At 39.4% G+C, this 14,762-nt stretch overlaps 1 protein-coding gene across 31 annotated transcripts in view; it reads right to left on the reverse strand.

Moving 5' to 3' along the window:
* Dlg2 (discs large MAGUK scaffold protein 2) overlaps window positions 1-14,762 on the reverse strand; it is a 1,657,078-nt gene that overhangs the window by 405,492 nt on the left and 1,236,824 nt on the right. For all 31 annotated transcript variants that reach the window (XM_075952981.1, XM_075952978.1, XM_075952983.1 and 28 more), the window contains one exon: window positions 1,965-2,109. In XM_075952981.1, coding sequence (XP_075809096.1) covers window positions 1,965-2,109 — 145 coding nt within the window. The remainder of the gene's footprint in view (window positions 1-1,964; window positions 2,110-14,762) is intronic.

Here is a 14,762-nt window from a genome sequence, read left to right on the forward strand (position 1 = left end):
TCTGTTTGCATTTCCCATATATAAAGCCCATGGTGACCTTTAGATTTGGAAAGATGTAATAACAGTTATATTTGTTGCCCAAGTTAGTATAATTAGGTGATGAGAAGAATTGGAGGAGAGACTCGACACATATTTTCAGAAAGATGATTAATTTTCTGTAGAAGTGAAAATGCTAGCTTCTAATTGTAGGGCTCACGTTCATTTTACATAATTAATATTCAGTTATCAAAAGCAAAAGGCTCCCAAGGAATACATTCTCCTACTAAGCCTTGTCTGCAAATATGCTAGACTTCCATCACAGGAATGTCTAGGATTTTTCTTCTGTTCTCCTCTAACCTATCTTCTCATTGACATCTCTTGATGGGGCTCTCTCCCTTCCCTTCTTTCCTCAGATATGTTTTATATGCCAAGATAAACTCTTGAAATCCAACGTCATCTTGTTTTCTCATGTTCTGCACTGTCACTATTGTTTGGGACTTAGAACACATTCTCCTCTTGATCAAACTGATAAAACCAGTGTTTCTGGCATTGCACCACTGTTTTATTGAATGGAGTATCTACTATTTGTGCCTGTTACCCCAGCTCAGACGTATAATTCTGAAGGCAGCTATACATAAAATCTCCCAGTCCTTTCAAAAATCAGAAATATCCCTTTTCTGAGCTACAAAACAACATTTCTATTCATTTATCTGACTGTATATATTGCCTCTTATTTCCAACAATATGTGTTGCTAGTCACTTATGTGAGTTACTTACCCTTTTGCTATGCTGCTGAAGGCTGTGGCTGTATGTTCTCTAGAGTAAGATGGGTCCCACACATCTTACTTTACGAGTTATGTAGCACATATTAAATTATTCTAATCAATTAGAAACTTTTGTGTTCAGTGATAAACCCTCAAACCTACCTACTCTACTTTTCTAAATTTATTCAGTTCAAGTCTTTGAAAGTCAAAACTCTTTCCTACCCTAAAGTAAGGCGTATCTCAGCTTAGAGACTTCTTTGGGGAAAAAAAGAGACCATTTAGAGGGCAAGACATTTCAGAACCATTATTTCAAAAAGTAATAGCTAAGGTAATGGGCCTTTAGAGCTAAGGTTATTTAGCTCTTAAATTTTGCTCAAGAGAAACATCTAAATCTTAGAAAGATTCAACACTTACTTAAGGTGATGGTACTAATTAAAAGTTGGTCCTGAAGTCATCCCAAACACACATTTACAATGGAACTCACAAAGTTTCAAATCCAACAGGCTAACTTATGCCAACAGAAACACCCACTGGGTTTACACAAAAGTAAAGTCTTTCTAAATTTAGTTTGAGAAGACAGAGGAGTGCAAGCAAATCCTAAGTAGCAGTGGATTTGGTGTGGTCCCCAGAAGAGCGAGCGACTCATATTAGCTGTTGCCCTCAGAGTGCTGCCTCAGCCACTGCTACAGACAATGATTAGTGTCTTGATTCTACAGAGCCTTACAAGTTCAGCTAAAGATGAAAGTTAGGATGACGACTAAAAATAAATGGTGATTTTATCATCCCAGTGGCCAATCCCCTCCCCTAGAAGGAAGTGTAGAGCTATCTATGACTTGTTTTCCAACATCTGTCTCTCACTGTGCTGCTACGTGGATATGAACTAGGACAAGGGAATACATTGGCATGAGAGAACTCATGTGCCATGGGACCGAGAAATTATCTTCTGCGTTGTACCAATGCTCTTGTAGTCAGCAAGAGTAAAATCACATCACTCTCCCCTTCCATTGGAGGACCTGCCAATCCATCAAGGTGTCCTACCTTTAAGACACTAGCCAAGGCTCTGTAAGACAACATGGGAATGATACATAGAATATTTTCCCCAAAGTGTTTCGAGAAGCCTGACGTGAGTGAAATTGTAAGGGGAGGTGAAAACGGCTTTGGGGAGGTCTATTCTGTATAACCGGCCGACTGTGAGAAGATGACCCTGAGCACAGTACTTACAGTGGGTAATGTCAGGTGGGCCATAAGGATCAGTCATATAAATGGTGGTGGGCTTGCCAACTTTTAGATAAACCACATCGGATGTGTTCTTCAGTATCGCTACAGCCTCTTCATGGGTCACTTCTTCTAAACTATAGTTGTTTACCTGAAAGGGGAGAAAGATGGAGATGAGAGTCAAACCTGTGACGTGAAAGAGAACTATCCAGGCAGAAAGGGTGAAACTTGGAATTATGGCGTCAGTGAGATATCGGGTTTCAGTGATGAGTTGGGTACATGTAGCATTCTTGATAGAACACACAGCGTAGGTTTTAACCAAAGCAGGTTAGGTACAGCCCTCAGTGTTACAAAACAGGGCCAGCTTTGCCTAACTCTCCGAGGAAGTGATTTAATGGCAAACAGAACAAGATTTCCAGAAAAAAAATAATAAATGAGCTTTAAAAATATTTTGTATATATATGGCTGGGTATGCATGTTAGTGGTATAATTAATGATTACTGAGAATATGTGAGGGCCTTGGATCAGTTCCCAGCACTGCAAAGAAAGAACAAACACAAAACAACACAGTGAAGAAAGAAAACACAGGAAGCATTGAACAATAATTAAAGAAGTCAAAAACACAAAAAAAGATAAAAATAATTCACAAGCTTCCTCCTTTAATATATTTCTTTAAGTCAGTGTAACCATTTTGGACACATTATTTTGGAATCTGTTTTAAACGCCTAGAGTGACTGCAGCATTAATATAATTAAGCAACAAGGCTTTTCTTTCCACTGCTTTGCATGGCTGTAACGCTGACTTAAATTATCATGCTAGAACCCATTTAGTTTGCTCTTGCTCTTAATATACTGTAAATACTATTACTGTTATTGTAATACTATATACTGTTACTGTAAATAATATTGTGACAGATAATTATCTGGGCTTATCCAGCTTGGATGTTTTTAGTATAGCTCATACACATCACTTGTTAGATTCCACTATAACAGCATTGTTACAATTATTAATATCTGTTCTGAAAGTGCCCTTTGAAGCTCATGTCAGCACTGAGTAAGTCCCCCCTCCCCATAGGGCTGAGAACTGAACCCAAGATCTTGTATATGATGTGCATACTCTCGGTTACTTGTTATACCCTCAGCTATGAGTCTATTTTTTTCCCCCAGGAGAAGAGTATATTCAAATGTGTCACATTTCTGTATGTATCACCAGCCATGCAGTCTTGATCTTTACAATGATAGGCCTATATCAAGTGTTACTAGAACTTCATAGCAAGAACACTACCACACTGGATGTGTGCACTACTTATTCATTTTTACTGTATTGCAGCCAGAAAGATATTATCAAAGGAGAAATTGAAATACATGTTCAAAAAGTATAAGTTTAGCTGGAGATACACAGTGAAGTATAAGCTATCCTGAACAACAGAGAAAACTTTGTCTCATAGAAGCAAAAATATATGTACAATGAGGTTTAACTTACAGATTACACAGAATAACAAATAATTAACAAAATGATTCATGAATAATGGTACATTAAGGTAATTATAAAATTATCGGCCTCACCACCTTTGCACTCTTATTAAATCAAATAAGGGGTAATAAACTGCTTGCATGGTGACCTTGTGACCATCTGTTTGTCAACTGAGGTGTGAATGCAGTGATTAGCAAGAAGACCGTACATGCTGTGCAGGGATTCTGTGGTGAGAGATGAGCCATGTTACGGGTAGGCTGGAGACTGAGGCTGTGTGTGTTCATGTACACTGGGAAAACCAGAGCTACCGATGTGTGTGGCTACGACACACATTCTCTCTCCTCTGCACTTTCATCATGCAAGATCTGCAGCACCATTTTTCTTTTATATTCTTATAAATGCTGATGATCACAGTCATAAAGTATCTATACATAGCCCAAAACAAATGCAGGCACTATCCTATTTTAGATGCACTAACTTCTTGCAAACATGTTTACATCATCTGTAAGATAAATATACGATAAAATATATGTAAGTTATCTAATAGGTTATTGTGATGTTCCATTGTTTTAGTGTATGTCACTGTTCTGATAAGTGACAGGGGCAGAATCAAAAGCCAGGCACTTTAACTCCAGGGGCCATTCTCTAACAAGCAATGCCACTGCTTCTTCAGCTTCCAGGTCTTTGCTCTAACCAACCCACACTCCAACAAGGTGCAGTTTGCGGAATGAATAATAAGGGAATAGAACCATGGATAGGGAGTGAATGTAAAAGATCCAGATATGGTGAACACAGTTGATGATGGCAGACCATTAATTACAGAGGAATAATAAAAATAATAGGGCTAACATTTATTCAATATTCTCTGTCACATATTTGGAGAATGTGGTTATATATACTTAAATATATTTAGTTAAAATATATATACTTAAATATATATATACTTATATATATACTTAAATATATTTAGATTAATTTTTTAAGGGCTTAGACATACTTGTATACTTGTGTGTATCACATACATGACTGGTGCCCAGCGAGATCAGAAGAGGGTATTGAATCACCTGGAACTGGAGTTACAGATGATCTGTGGGTAACGAACCCAAAAACTCTGCACGAGCATAAAGTCCTCTTGAGGGCTGAGCCATCAAAGGTATATACAGCAAATGGAAGGGGGTTTACTACACCTCACTGTCCTTTGGAAAATCTTAGCTTTGGTGACTTGTTTCTTTAAAGGCAGTCCCACTTGTGACTAAAGAAAAAGACCATGCACAGCAGCAGAAAATATGTATGGAGATGGATGTTTGCTCTAAACACTTGGCTGCCCAGTTAGGGATCTCTGAATGTTGAGATCACAGCTCCAGAAACATCTATCTTGAGAAAACAAAAGAAGGAGAGATTTGTGGAGTCACAAAATGACAAGAGTGGTGAATCAGCGGGATCAGGTGACAAGGGGCAACAAATGTTTGTCTTGACAAAGGCTTACAGCTTGCTTGATTATCAGTGGAAAAAAAGACGGTCAATGACTATTAAATCCTACCTGTGACAGTCTTTAAAGTGGGAAATAGATTGTAAAGATATACTTCATACAACCAAGGAAATATTCAGACAAGAATGAGAATCAAGTCAATGGCAGGTGTAGGGAGATGAGCGTGAAAGAGAGGATATTGGTTAGATAAGTGTTAGCTTAAGATACTGGCATCTTGGTTGATTGTTTTATTTGGTGACTGACCAACATGAATTTTGGTCCCAGAGCAGCTAGTTTATCATTGGCAATAGAGCACAGCCATAGTAAGAGGACATGCATTTGAGGCTGGCAGATGGCTCCTGGGGTGGGGGTGGGGTAAACGTGTTTGCCATGAGAGCCTGGTAACCTGAGTCTGCATCTCTAGAACTCAGGTCAAACTAGACGTAGTAGTAGTTCAAGCCTCTGAAATCCCAGGAGGTACTACAGGCAGATGGGGACAGACACAGAAGAATCTCCAGATGTTTGGGGACCAGCTAGAATGGCTTACACAGGGGCAAAGAGATCCCATCTCAAACAAGGTGAAAAGACAAGGAACATTTCCTGGAGGTTTTGGTGTCCACACGCTTGCCACTGCATGAGCATGCCTGAACACATTCTCTCTCTCTCTCTCTCTCTCTCTCTCTCTCTCTCTCTCACACACACACACACACACACACACTCATACACACAGACTCTCACACACAGACACAGACACAGACAGACAGACACACAGCTACACACACAGACACACACCCAGCCAGACACAAGCAGACACAGGCAGACAGACACACAGCTACACATACAGACACACACCCAGCCAGATACAGACAGACAGACACATTCACAGACACACACACATATACACACTCACACACAGACACACACTCACACACAGTCACCGGGTTTCCTTTCACATGGTCTAAGATATGAGCTCTTTGTCTTGGAGGTTACCTTTCTTTACTTTGGAAAACCTCTTTAACCTTCTAAGCTTCATTTTGTACTCTATAAAACAGGGATGGCAGCAGTCACTGCCTCAAAGGGCTTTCGTAGTCTATACTGGTCTATGGAAAGTGGCCGTATGCTAAAATACTTAGGGATGACTCTGAACCTTGTTACTCTTTATTGTCATCATCCACCTCGCTTCCCAGGAACCTGGATTTCTTGGCACAGTTTTCTTGCTGATCATTTTTTCTGTAAACATCTGTGAACTAATGAGTTCATTTAGGGCTCTTCTGATGAGGCTTCTGTGTGGTCCTTAAAAAAAAAAAAAAAAAAAAAAACCTGGACCAAAAAGTCGTCTTTTGTGCTGAAGTCATCAAAATTGTTTTTCACAAAGTGGTTTGTTTGGGTTAATTATGTGTGTATTATACTATAAACTCTCAGCACAAAGGACCTACAGCTGGAGATGACTGTGTGCAGAGAGAAGAGACACTGCATTGATTGGTTAGCTGTTCCTGTCATTGTTTTTCATTGTCTTTTGAGTTTTCCTTTGAATGTTGCATCAAGTATTTGACGGTCATGGTGAACGCTGACCAACTGGCCTGGTTTCGGGGGAAGAGAGGGTGCCTGTTTAAGGAAGATGCTGTCTGTGGGAAGCCCGCCATGGAGGGGGGCATATGTGCAGCCTGGCCTCATACTTGCAACACTAAAGAGGATGGAGGCCAAGACCCAAGACTGAGAAGCTGGAGGTAAGGAGATGGCATGGATTGGAGCATCATATTCATGGTGGCACAGCAGCTGAAGAAGGAGTTGCTGGGGACCCACAGGGAGGGAGCCTAGCCAGTTTTGTGGAAAATCAAATTTGTGTGAGCAAGCATCTCCATCCATCCTAGTCTAACAGTGGGAGACTGGAGGGTAGGAGAGGCAATAATGAACGGGATTCTGTGATGTAGGCTCTGCATACCTGACTTTTTATTTGCATGCATGATTATTCATGTCTGGGGGAAAAGATAGGGACAATGATTAGGGACAGAGGGTTACCTACAAAGGCAGCACAGGAAATGTGTGACTTGGAAACACTGGAGAAAAATCCTAAACTCTATTGCTAAGTTTTAAAAAGGAGACAAAGCACTTGGTTATTAGATCATGAAGTAAATTTAGAAGATCAAACGAATGTAGTATTATCATTGATAGGAAAATGAAATACATGACCTCAGGGGGAAAAAAACCTCTACAGTGTATTGAAATAAACTGTTTATGATAAAATTTATTCTGCATTAATAAACAGGAAGTACATGGATACAATTATCTTGGGATAATTGGCATTTTCTTTGTTTCAGTGTTTTCAGCAATGAATATGTATTAGTATTTTTAGAACAAGATTAACTTGGGCAAAACAAAAACAAAAACTTAAATAATAGTGGAAAAAGGTCCCACATAAAGCAATCTCAGGAGCAATGTTAACTGAGTGACAAGGAAGGCTGTATCTCATGTGCAGCTTAAACAAACTGGAAACACTAAGCACGAGTTAAACTTGGTTAAAGCTTTTTTAGGAATGGAGGACCTGCTCAATTCTAGCAGTGTTTTGGACGGGATGACTTTTCTTGAGAGGAGTCGCAATTAAGCACATCAATAAATCCCAGCATTGAGGCTTCAGCGTTTCTCAGGTGATTTCAGGAGTGACCAGGTTGGCTTTAGGATTTAGTTTCCTGATTTTCCATCACCTAAGACCTTTACCAGAAGGTCCAGGTGTCAAACGAAGATAATGCTTGGTGCATTTGGTTGTTTGTGTTGATGAGGAAGGTGTGATACCATGAACTTGCAGAAACCCTGTATAAAGGAAATGCTATGCAGACAGAAACCAAGCAATCATCGGCAGGCATCGAGCTACCGCTGAGCCTGCTGCTGGAAATAGCTCCTTCCTGGGTAGGACTGCTGTCACCCCCTCCTGTGCTCCATGCCTACTCCTGCAGAACCTCTTCCTACCTTTAACTGCCTTAGTATTTTCAAGGGGAATGACAAAATCATATTCGTTTTTTTTATTGCATCCTCCCACGTGAAACATTACAAGTACCTGGCACTTAATGAGGGTTGAAACGAGCTAAATATGCTGTAAAATAATGATTGTGCCATGTCCAGAGAGATCAGAAGTCCGTGTTTTATTGTAAGAGTGGGGAGGCTGGTCTGAGTTCCTGTTTTCTATTTGTGTTAATTAGAGAGGTTAAAAAAAAAGCGGCTTGAAGGTCATACAAGCCACAGTGCACATTCATTGGATGCTCAGTTTGTGCCAGGTAGGCTATAAGGAGGAAAATGTCCAACAGAAAGAGAATCCTGGGTCAGCTGCACATATAATGCACAATCAATGCTCCCGCTGGACGAATTTTCCTCCCCATTAGTCATGCGTTTCTTAATCCTTCCTTCTATAAAAGGAGAAAGAATAGAACGTGGGAGGGGTGTTTTGATTGATGGAAGCTTCCTCCCTAGTGCTGGTCACCAAGTGTACAGGGCAATGTGAAGGCTGGGGCAATTCATGAGGCATAAGAAAAAATTTTATTAATATCTATCACATTTATGTGTATTTCTCATGTAGAATGTAGGAACAGAGTATCCTGGTTAGTTTTTTGTTAACTTGATACAAGCTAGAATCATTTGACAAGAAGCAACCTCAACTGAGAAAGTATTCCTGCTAGGCTGGCCTGTGGGCAAGTCTGTGGAGCATTTTCTTGAATGATTAATGCAGCAGGGTCTAGCCAGCTGGGTGAGGGTGATGGACATCCTTGGGCTTGTGGTTCGAGATGATGTAATGAAGTAGGTCGGCAAAAGCCACAAGGAGCAAGCTAGTAAACAACACGCCTTCACAGCTTCTGCTTCTGGTCCTGCCTCCAGTTTCCCACCGTGTTCCACTTTCCTCTGGGATAGAGTGTGGCATGGGAGGTGCAAAAAAGTGGCAAGATGAAATAAACCCTTTCCTCCCAAAGTTATTTCGGGTCATTGTTTTGTCATAGCAATAGAAATCATAATTTAAATATAGATGTGCTATTTAAAGATATTTACATGCATGAGAGGCAACTTCTTGTCCTTTACTAGTGGGGTGGGCTAGAACAATAACTTTAGGCCTCGGCAAATAACTCAGCGGTGCAATGCTTGCCTTTGCTATTCAGAACCCTGTGTTCAATTCTTATCACCACAAAACAAACAAGAAAGCAAATCAATAGTTAATTTTTATAAATCTAGTAAGTAATAAACGGAGAGGCGAGGACTATAGCAGTGATAGATCAGTGCTTGAACTTTGAAAGGTACCACACTACTGAAGTAGGATATGATAGCTTATTGATACAGTCGTTGCATAGCATCCACACACCTTGGTTAAATCTCCAGGGCTACAAATAATAATGAGAATGATATTTTTAATAGCACATGCTAACTGTAGAGAAAGTTACATAAGCAAAGTTAATACTCTTAGTATAAGCAAAATGAAAAGAAATCAACAGGAAAGATTTAATCCTTAAACAAACCAAACCAACATGGCTGTGTTGATTGATAATTTATTGCATTTGAGATAAACTAGAAGGGGGTCTAAGTGATAATTATCCAGATGTTTCTTGCTTTTGAAAGTGCTTCTAACTGCAGAGGACAGAATGTGAGGGCTGTGCCACTTCAGATGCCCTCCAGGTGGCTCCTGGAGGTCACTCAGTGAGAGCATTGTTCTGCAGTGTGACGACCAGCACCAGGGCCACCCTCAGGAAAGCAATGACATCAGGGGAGAGGACTCAGGTAGTGTTAGGCCAAAGTCAGATTGGTTCTTGCTTGGGACTCATGAGAGAATCATTCAGAAAATAAACCCCAAATGAATATGACCCTTATCTCAGAGGTCCTGATTTGATTATTTGGGATTGATTGAAGACTGGGTATTCACCATGTTCAAAAGCTAACCATGAGATTCTAGTGTACAAATGGGACTGAGAACATCAAAGAAACTGATGAAGAGGATAACTTCAGGGCATCACTCCATAGGCCTGCATCTCAACTCACGATTTACTAGTTTAACACTATTGGCAGTTCTCTGAACAACTGAGAAGAGCCTGGACGTGTCCCGACTACCCCCCAAGGACAACTGTGAGGAGTACCCTAGTTTTTCTACGCAGAGTCTGAGTTGTGGAAACATGGAAGTGGCATGCTGGTGGAAGTCTACAGTTCATGGTGCTTACGAAGGTGGACTCCCACCACTTGTGACTGTCCTGTTCTCATCCAGATAATGGCGATATATTTTCATTATCTTTGATATGATACTGTTTGTTACTGATTGTTTGAATAAAACCAGGCAGTTTTATAAGTCTACCAAAAGTTAACCAATTTAAGTCCTCACAGCCAATATTTATTCAGAAAATTGTTGTTTCTCAGCCTATTCTCCAAACCCATTTACTTTATCATCAGCTTAGGAAGAAAACAAAGGGCCTCTTACTCACAACACAACCCAGAGTGTGCTCCATTGAGCTCTAGCTGTGACTGTTTTATAAATCACAGCTTCATATTTCAATAAAAGTATTTCATGATAAGTAAGGTTGAAATGTATAGAGTAAATTGATGTGGGAGGTTCTTCTGTCTGTGTGTTGTTTTTATTGGGTAACGAATAAAGAACTGCTTTGAGCCTATGGCAGGGAAGAACAGAACTAGGCAGGGAAAGCTAGGCTGTATGCTGGGAGAAAAAAGGGCGGAGTCAGAGAGAAGTCATAGAGTTGCCCCCAGAGAGAGAAGTGCTGAAACTTTGCTGGTAGGCCATGACCTCGTTGTGAGGCACAGATTAATGAAGATGGGTTAAATTAAGACGTAAATGTTAGCCAATAAAACATTAGTGCTAATGAGCCAAGCAGTGATTTAAATAATACAGCTTCTATGTGATTATTTCGTGGCTAAGCGGCTGGGAACCAACAAGCGGCCTCCTTGCTACAGCAGATAAAAACATCTCTTGATTAAAGTACTTCACAGATCTTTAATATGCGTTTTGTATGTTGATTTTCACATGTTCGTAATATCATTTTATATGTTCTTTTGTTCTGTTTCAGCATCCTTTTTATATGTTCATTGAGGAGCCACAATGGGGTCACATGCAAGTTTCAGAATCTCCCAACCTAGTAGGGCTTTAGATTTCTTTCAAACAACAAAGGAACAAGACTAGTATAGAAAAACACACACTGGGAAATGCTAATCTAAGGCACTGATACTATGGTAAAGAGACCAAAACAATGACCGCAGATGCACCTGGTTTGCCTAAAGTGATCTGGTAGAATTAGTGGGTCTACCTGTGACTGATACATAGTTCTTCAAAGTTTGACTCCAGTGTTTTCCCACTTGACTCCAATGTCTTGATCATCCTTCCATTTCCTACTTCCCTTTTAAGGAAAGAAGATGAATTCATTCTCCGCAAAAGTGTATAAATTCTCTTACTGACATTTTTTTCCTTTAAATGTCAAGTAGAGGTTATAAGGGGGAGAGTGTAAGATTTCAAACCTTAAATTATAACATGACAAGGAGCTTGACAACCAACAACTAATGCTCCTGCCGTAAAAATGACAAATGATGTCAGATTTTAAAGTCTCTGGTATTATGCAGAAAAGGTAAAAAGGATCACATTTCTATAATATATTTGGCTCTGAGGAGCGTCTTGCTAAGGCTTAAGAAGAAAGAGTGTATGGAAATATATGAAAGATTAAAAAAAACTCAAAACTTCAATGTTGCCAACTTTCGACCATCTGTCTCAAGAAATTGAAAACTGAGTAATAAATCTCTTCACTCAGACTTCAACAGTAAGTTCCCAGTATCATCTACAGACACCTACTCTCAGTGGCCTTCAACTAATCAAACAAAAGGATCTAATGATTGTAGCAAAGGACATTAAGAAATGTTAAATGGAGAAGCACAATGACTACCAAGTATATGGGCAATCTTGAAACATGAGAGTGGCTGGATAGATCTCCTCATTTCTAGAGTCCTATTGAAAGCAGACAGTATAATTCTTCCTTACAGCATAGTTTGTACAAAACTCAGGTGGTACAAGACTGCCTAGGTCTTTAAAAGTGGAGAACAAAATAGAAAGGAACCCACAGTTATTTTAAGTGAAATTTATTTGTAAAAAACAGAAATGAATATGTGATAACATCTACTTCAAAAATGAGCAAAGAATGTGTCAAAACACTTAAAAGACTGGGCAGGGAAGAAATGGCAATACATGTAGAGACATATGAAAGAGGGACTAATCCTTGCCATTTCTATGGGGCAGGACTATGAATAAAGGGAGAAAATTATAGAAAATAATTTTTGACATAATGAGAAAAATATACAAATGCATTTAGAATCTGGCAGGAATCATCGGTGTGGTATTAAATTCTTCACCCTTAGGAGTAGTCCTTATCAGAAGTGAAATAACACTTCACACAGTTGCTTTTCTGTGAGATTCTGGGGTTCCAAACAAGGATGACATTTCAGATTTAAATTCTGAAACATAAGAACTTTCTCACAAGGAAATGCACACTCTCTAGTGTATGGATCAGGAGAAGGCCACCATGCGGTCGTCATAGTTGTGAAGCCAAAGGTGGTGTTAATATGACTGTGATGCTCACCCTTGCCAGGCTGTTGTCTCACTTAGGGGAAGAGATTGGAGTCCTGGAGAACTGTGGATATGTGGCCACAAAAGTCCAAGAAAATTAATAGAGTTTAATATAAACTCATTTTTATCTGTTAACCATTCTCAAGAATTTGCTAAGCAAGCCCTTTGATTGAACCATAGCCCAATGTGGAGTTTCTTTTTGGGGCCAGTGAGTTTAAAACACTCTGACTGGATAAACACTAGGGAGGTTTTTTCCTAAGGAATGAAAGAAGGAAGTAGGGTAAACAGCTTCAGAAAGAATGGCATATTTAGAGAAAAATATGCAGTGTGCTGCAGCTGGTAAGTCACAGTCTGAATCATGTGCACTTCCTTTTGGTGGAGAGGAGTGGGACAGCAGGAGAAAGGGACATTATTAGTAGGGGCTGGACAGAGGGACAGGAGAGCAGGAATAGATATTTAGGGGACTGAAGTAAAATAATTGCTGTTAGGGCAGCTTCAGTACTTTTTTGTTTGTTTGTTTATTGTTTCTATCTCAGGGTCAGTTTTTTTTTCTTTCAGAATATTTTAAAGTGAACCATTTTCTTTCATTCCCGGATTTTGCTTGCCAGTTGCCTTGGAAGTACTAATTATGGTTTTCCTTATATAGGACGGAAGGGACCTATTATTGTTGAAGGTTCATTTTTTTTAAAACCATTCATTCCTTGAAACTTAAAGCAGTGAAGAATGATGTCATAGCTATTTTTGTAATCATTTTATTTACAATGACTATAAAAATTATCACGGAAAAATACCATAGCATCTGAAAAATTCTTTGGTACAATTCTATGGGTATAGAGGCCTTTTTTTTCCTCCTAGAATTTGAAAATAAGTCTGTAGATCTAGGGCTTGAAGAAGTGAGTAGACAGATTTGGCATGATTTAACAATAGCATCGGATGAAGGAATGATGGCAAAGTTCTATCTACACTCCTTGTATGTCAAAGGTGAAGCCTGTCCTAAGACTGCCATTATTTGGAAATGGAAGTTTCTACTTTATTTTGAATGGAGCACTGTGTCAGAGATGGTTTCACACTTTACTCTAATGGCAATACTTCAAGGAGCAAAATTTAAATTATGGGCAAAAGTTATTCCTATATCAATTCCCTAAAAATATTTTTTCTAGTTTGAAAATGCAGCATCACAAGATCAACTTTGAGGTCTGAAGCACACAAAGAAGCAAAAGGCTCAGAGCTTCTGGAGAATGAAAATAATGGTGACTTTAGGTGGTCAAGAAATTGGAAACTCTGAGTTGCAAGTTTGATATTGGTGCATTTTTTTTTTTTTGCTTGTTCAACTTGACTGGATGCTTTCTCAAAGCAGAGGTCCTTTCTAAATAGTGCCTCCCCTTTGGGAAATGGTAGTTGGATGGGATACTTGCTGAATGACTAACTATAGCAAGCAAAGGGAGGAGGGACAGCACTGATTGACAGATTCCAAGAAAGGTATGCCATCTCATGTTCAGGAAGCAGTATTGCTTGAGGTGATGAACATGGATGGACAATCAGATTGCCTCAACTGGAAAGCCAGTTCTTTCCACCATTAATGAAAGGATCATGGCTATGTTAGTAAATGTGTCTAGACCTGTTTTTACAGGTTACCTTATAAAAAAGTATAAGAAGTTTATGAAACTCAGTATATACCATATATAGAGATGAATTGAAACCACAAGTTATATTACAAGGATTAAATAGAAGCTCCCTGGAGCCTAGGGAATTAAGTATAACTAACAGAAAACTTCGATGCTTCACCTCCCACTTTTTATAAAGGAAGAGGAGATAATAGTTCCTTGTAGATATGGTCATCTTAAGCAGTTAGACAGGAATTATGAGGCTTGGGAGCCCTTGGAGTTTTGGATGAACCTTCCATCATACTAGAAGTTTTGACTCCACCTTTGGGTTTCCCTGGTAACTCGAGGGAAAAGAGCATCACTATTGCTCCCTGAATATATAAATTCCCATATGAATAGTTGGGGACTTCAGGACTTTGTCGAGACCCATTAAAGGAAAGATACTTCTTGGTCAAGACCTCTGGCTTTGGGTAGAGATGACATTCTGATCTCGTTCAGAGATTCAAACATAACATAGTATTATTGTCTCCTGTCTAAAGCAGAAATCCTGCTGAACCTGTCAGTCACCTAGTCAAGAGACCACTGCTCATGAAAACCAGCTCATTTGAGAAGATACTAAAGAGATGGGAGGAATAATTATCTTCTTAATGAAAAAATGTATTTATCTTTCCCAATAG

Source organism: Microtus pennsylvanicus, chromosome 18 (genome assembly GCF_037038515.1).
Source record: "Microtus pennsylvanicus isolate mMicPen1 chromosome 18, mMicPen1.hap1, whole genome shotgun sequence".
In the NCBI taxonomy this organism is placed as follows: Eukaryota; Metazoa; Chordata; class Mammalia; order Rodentia; family Cricetidae; genus Microtus; species Microtus pennsylvanicus.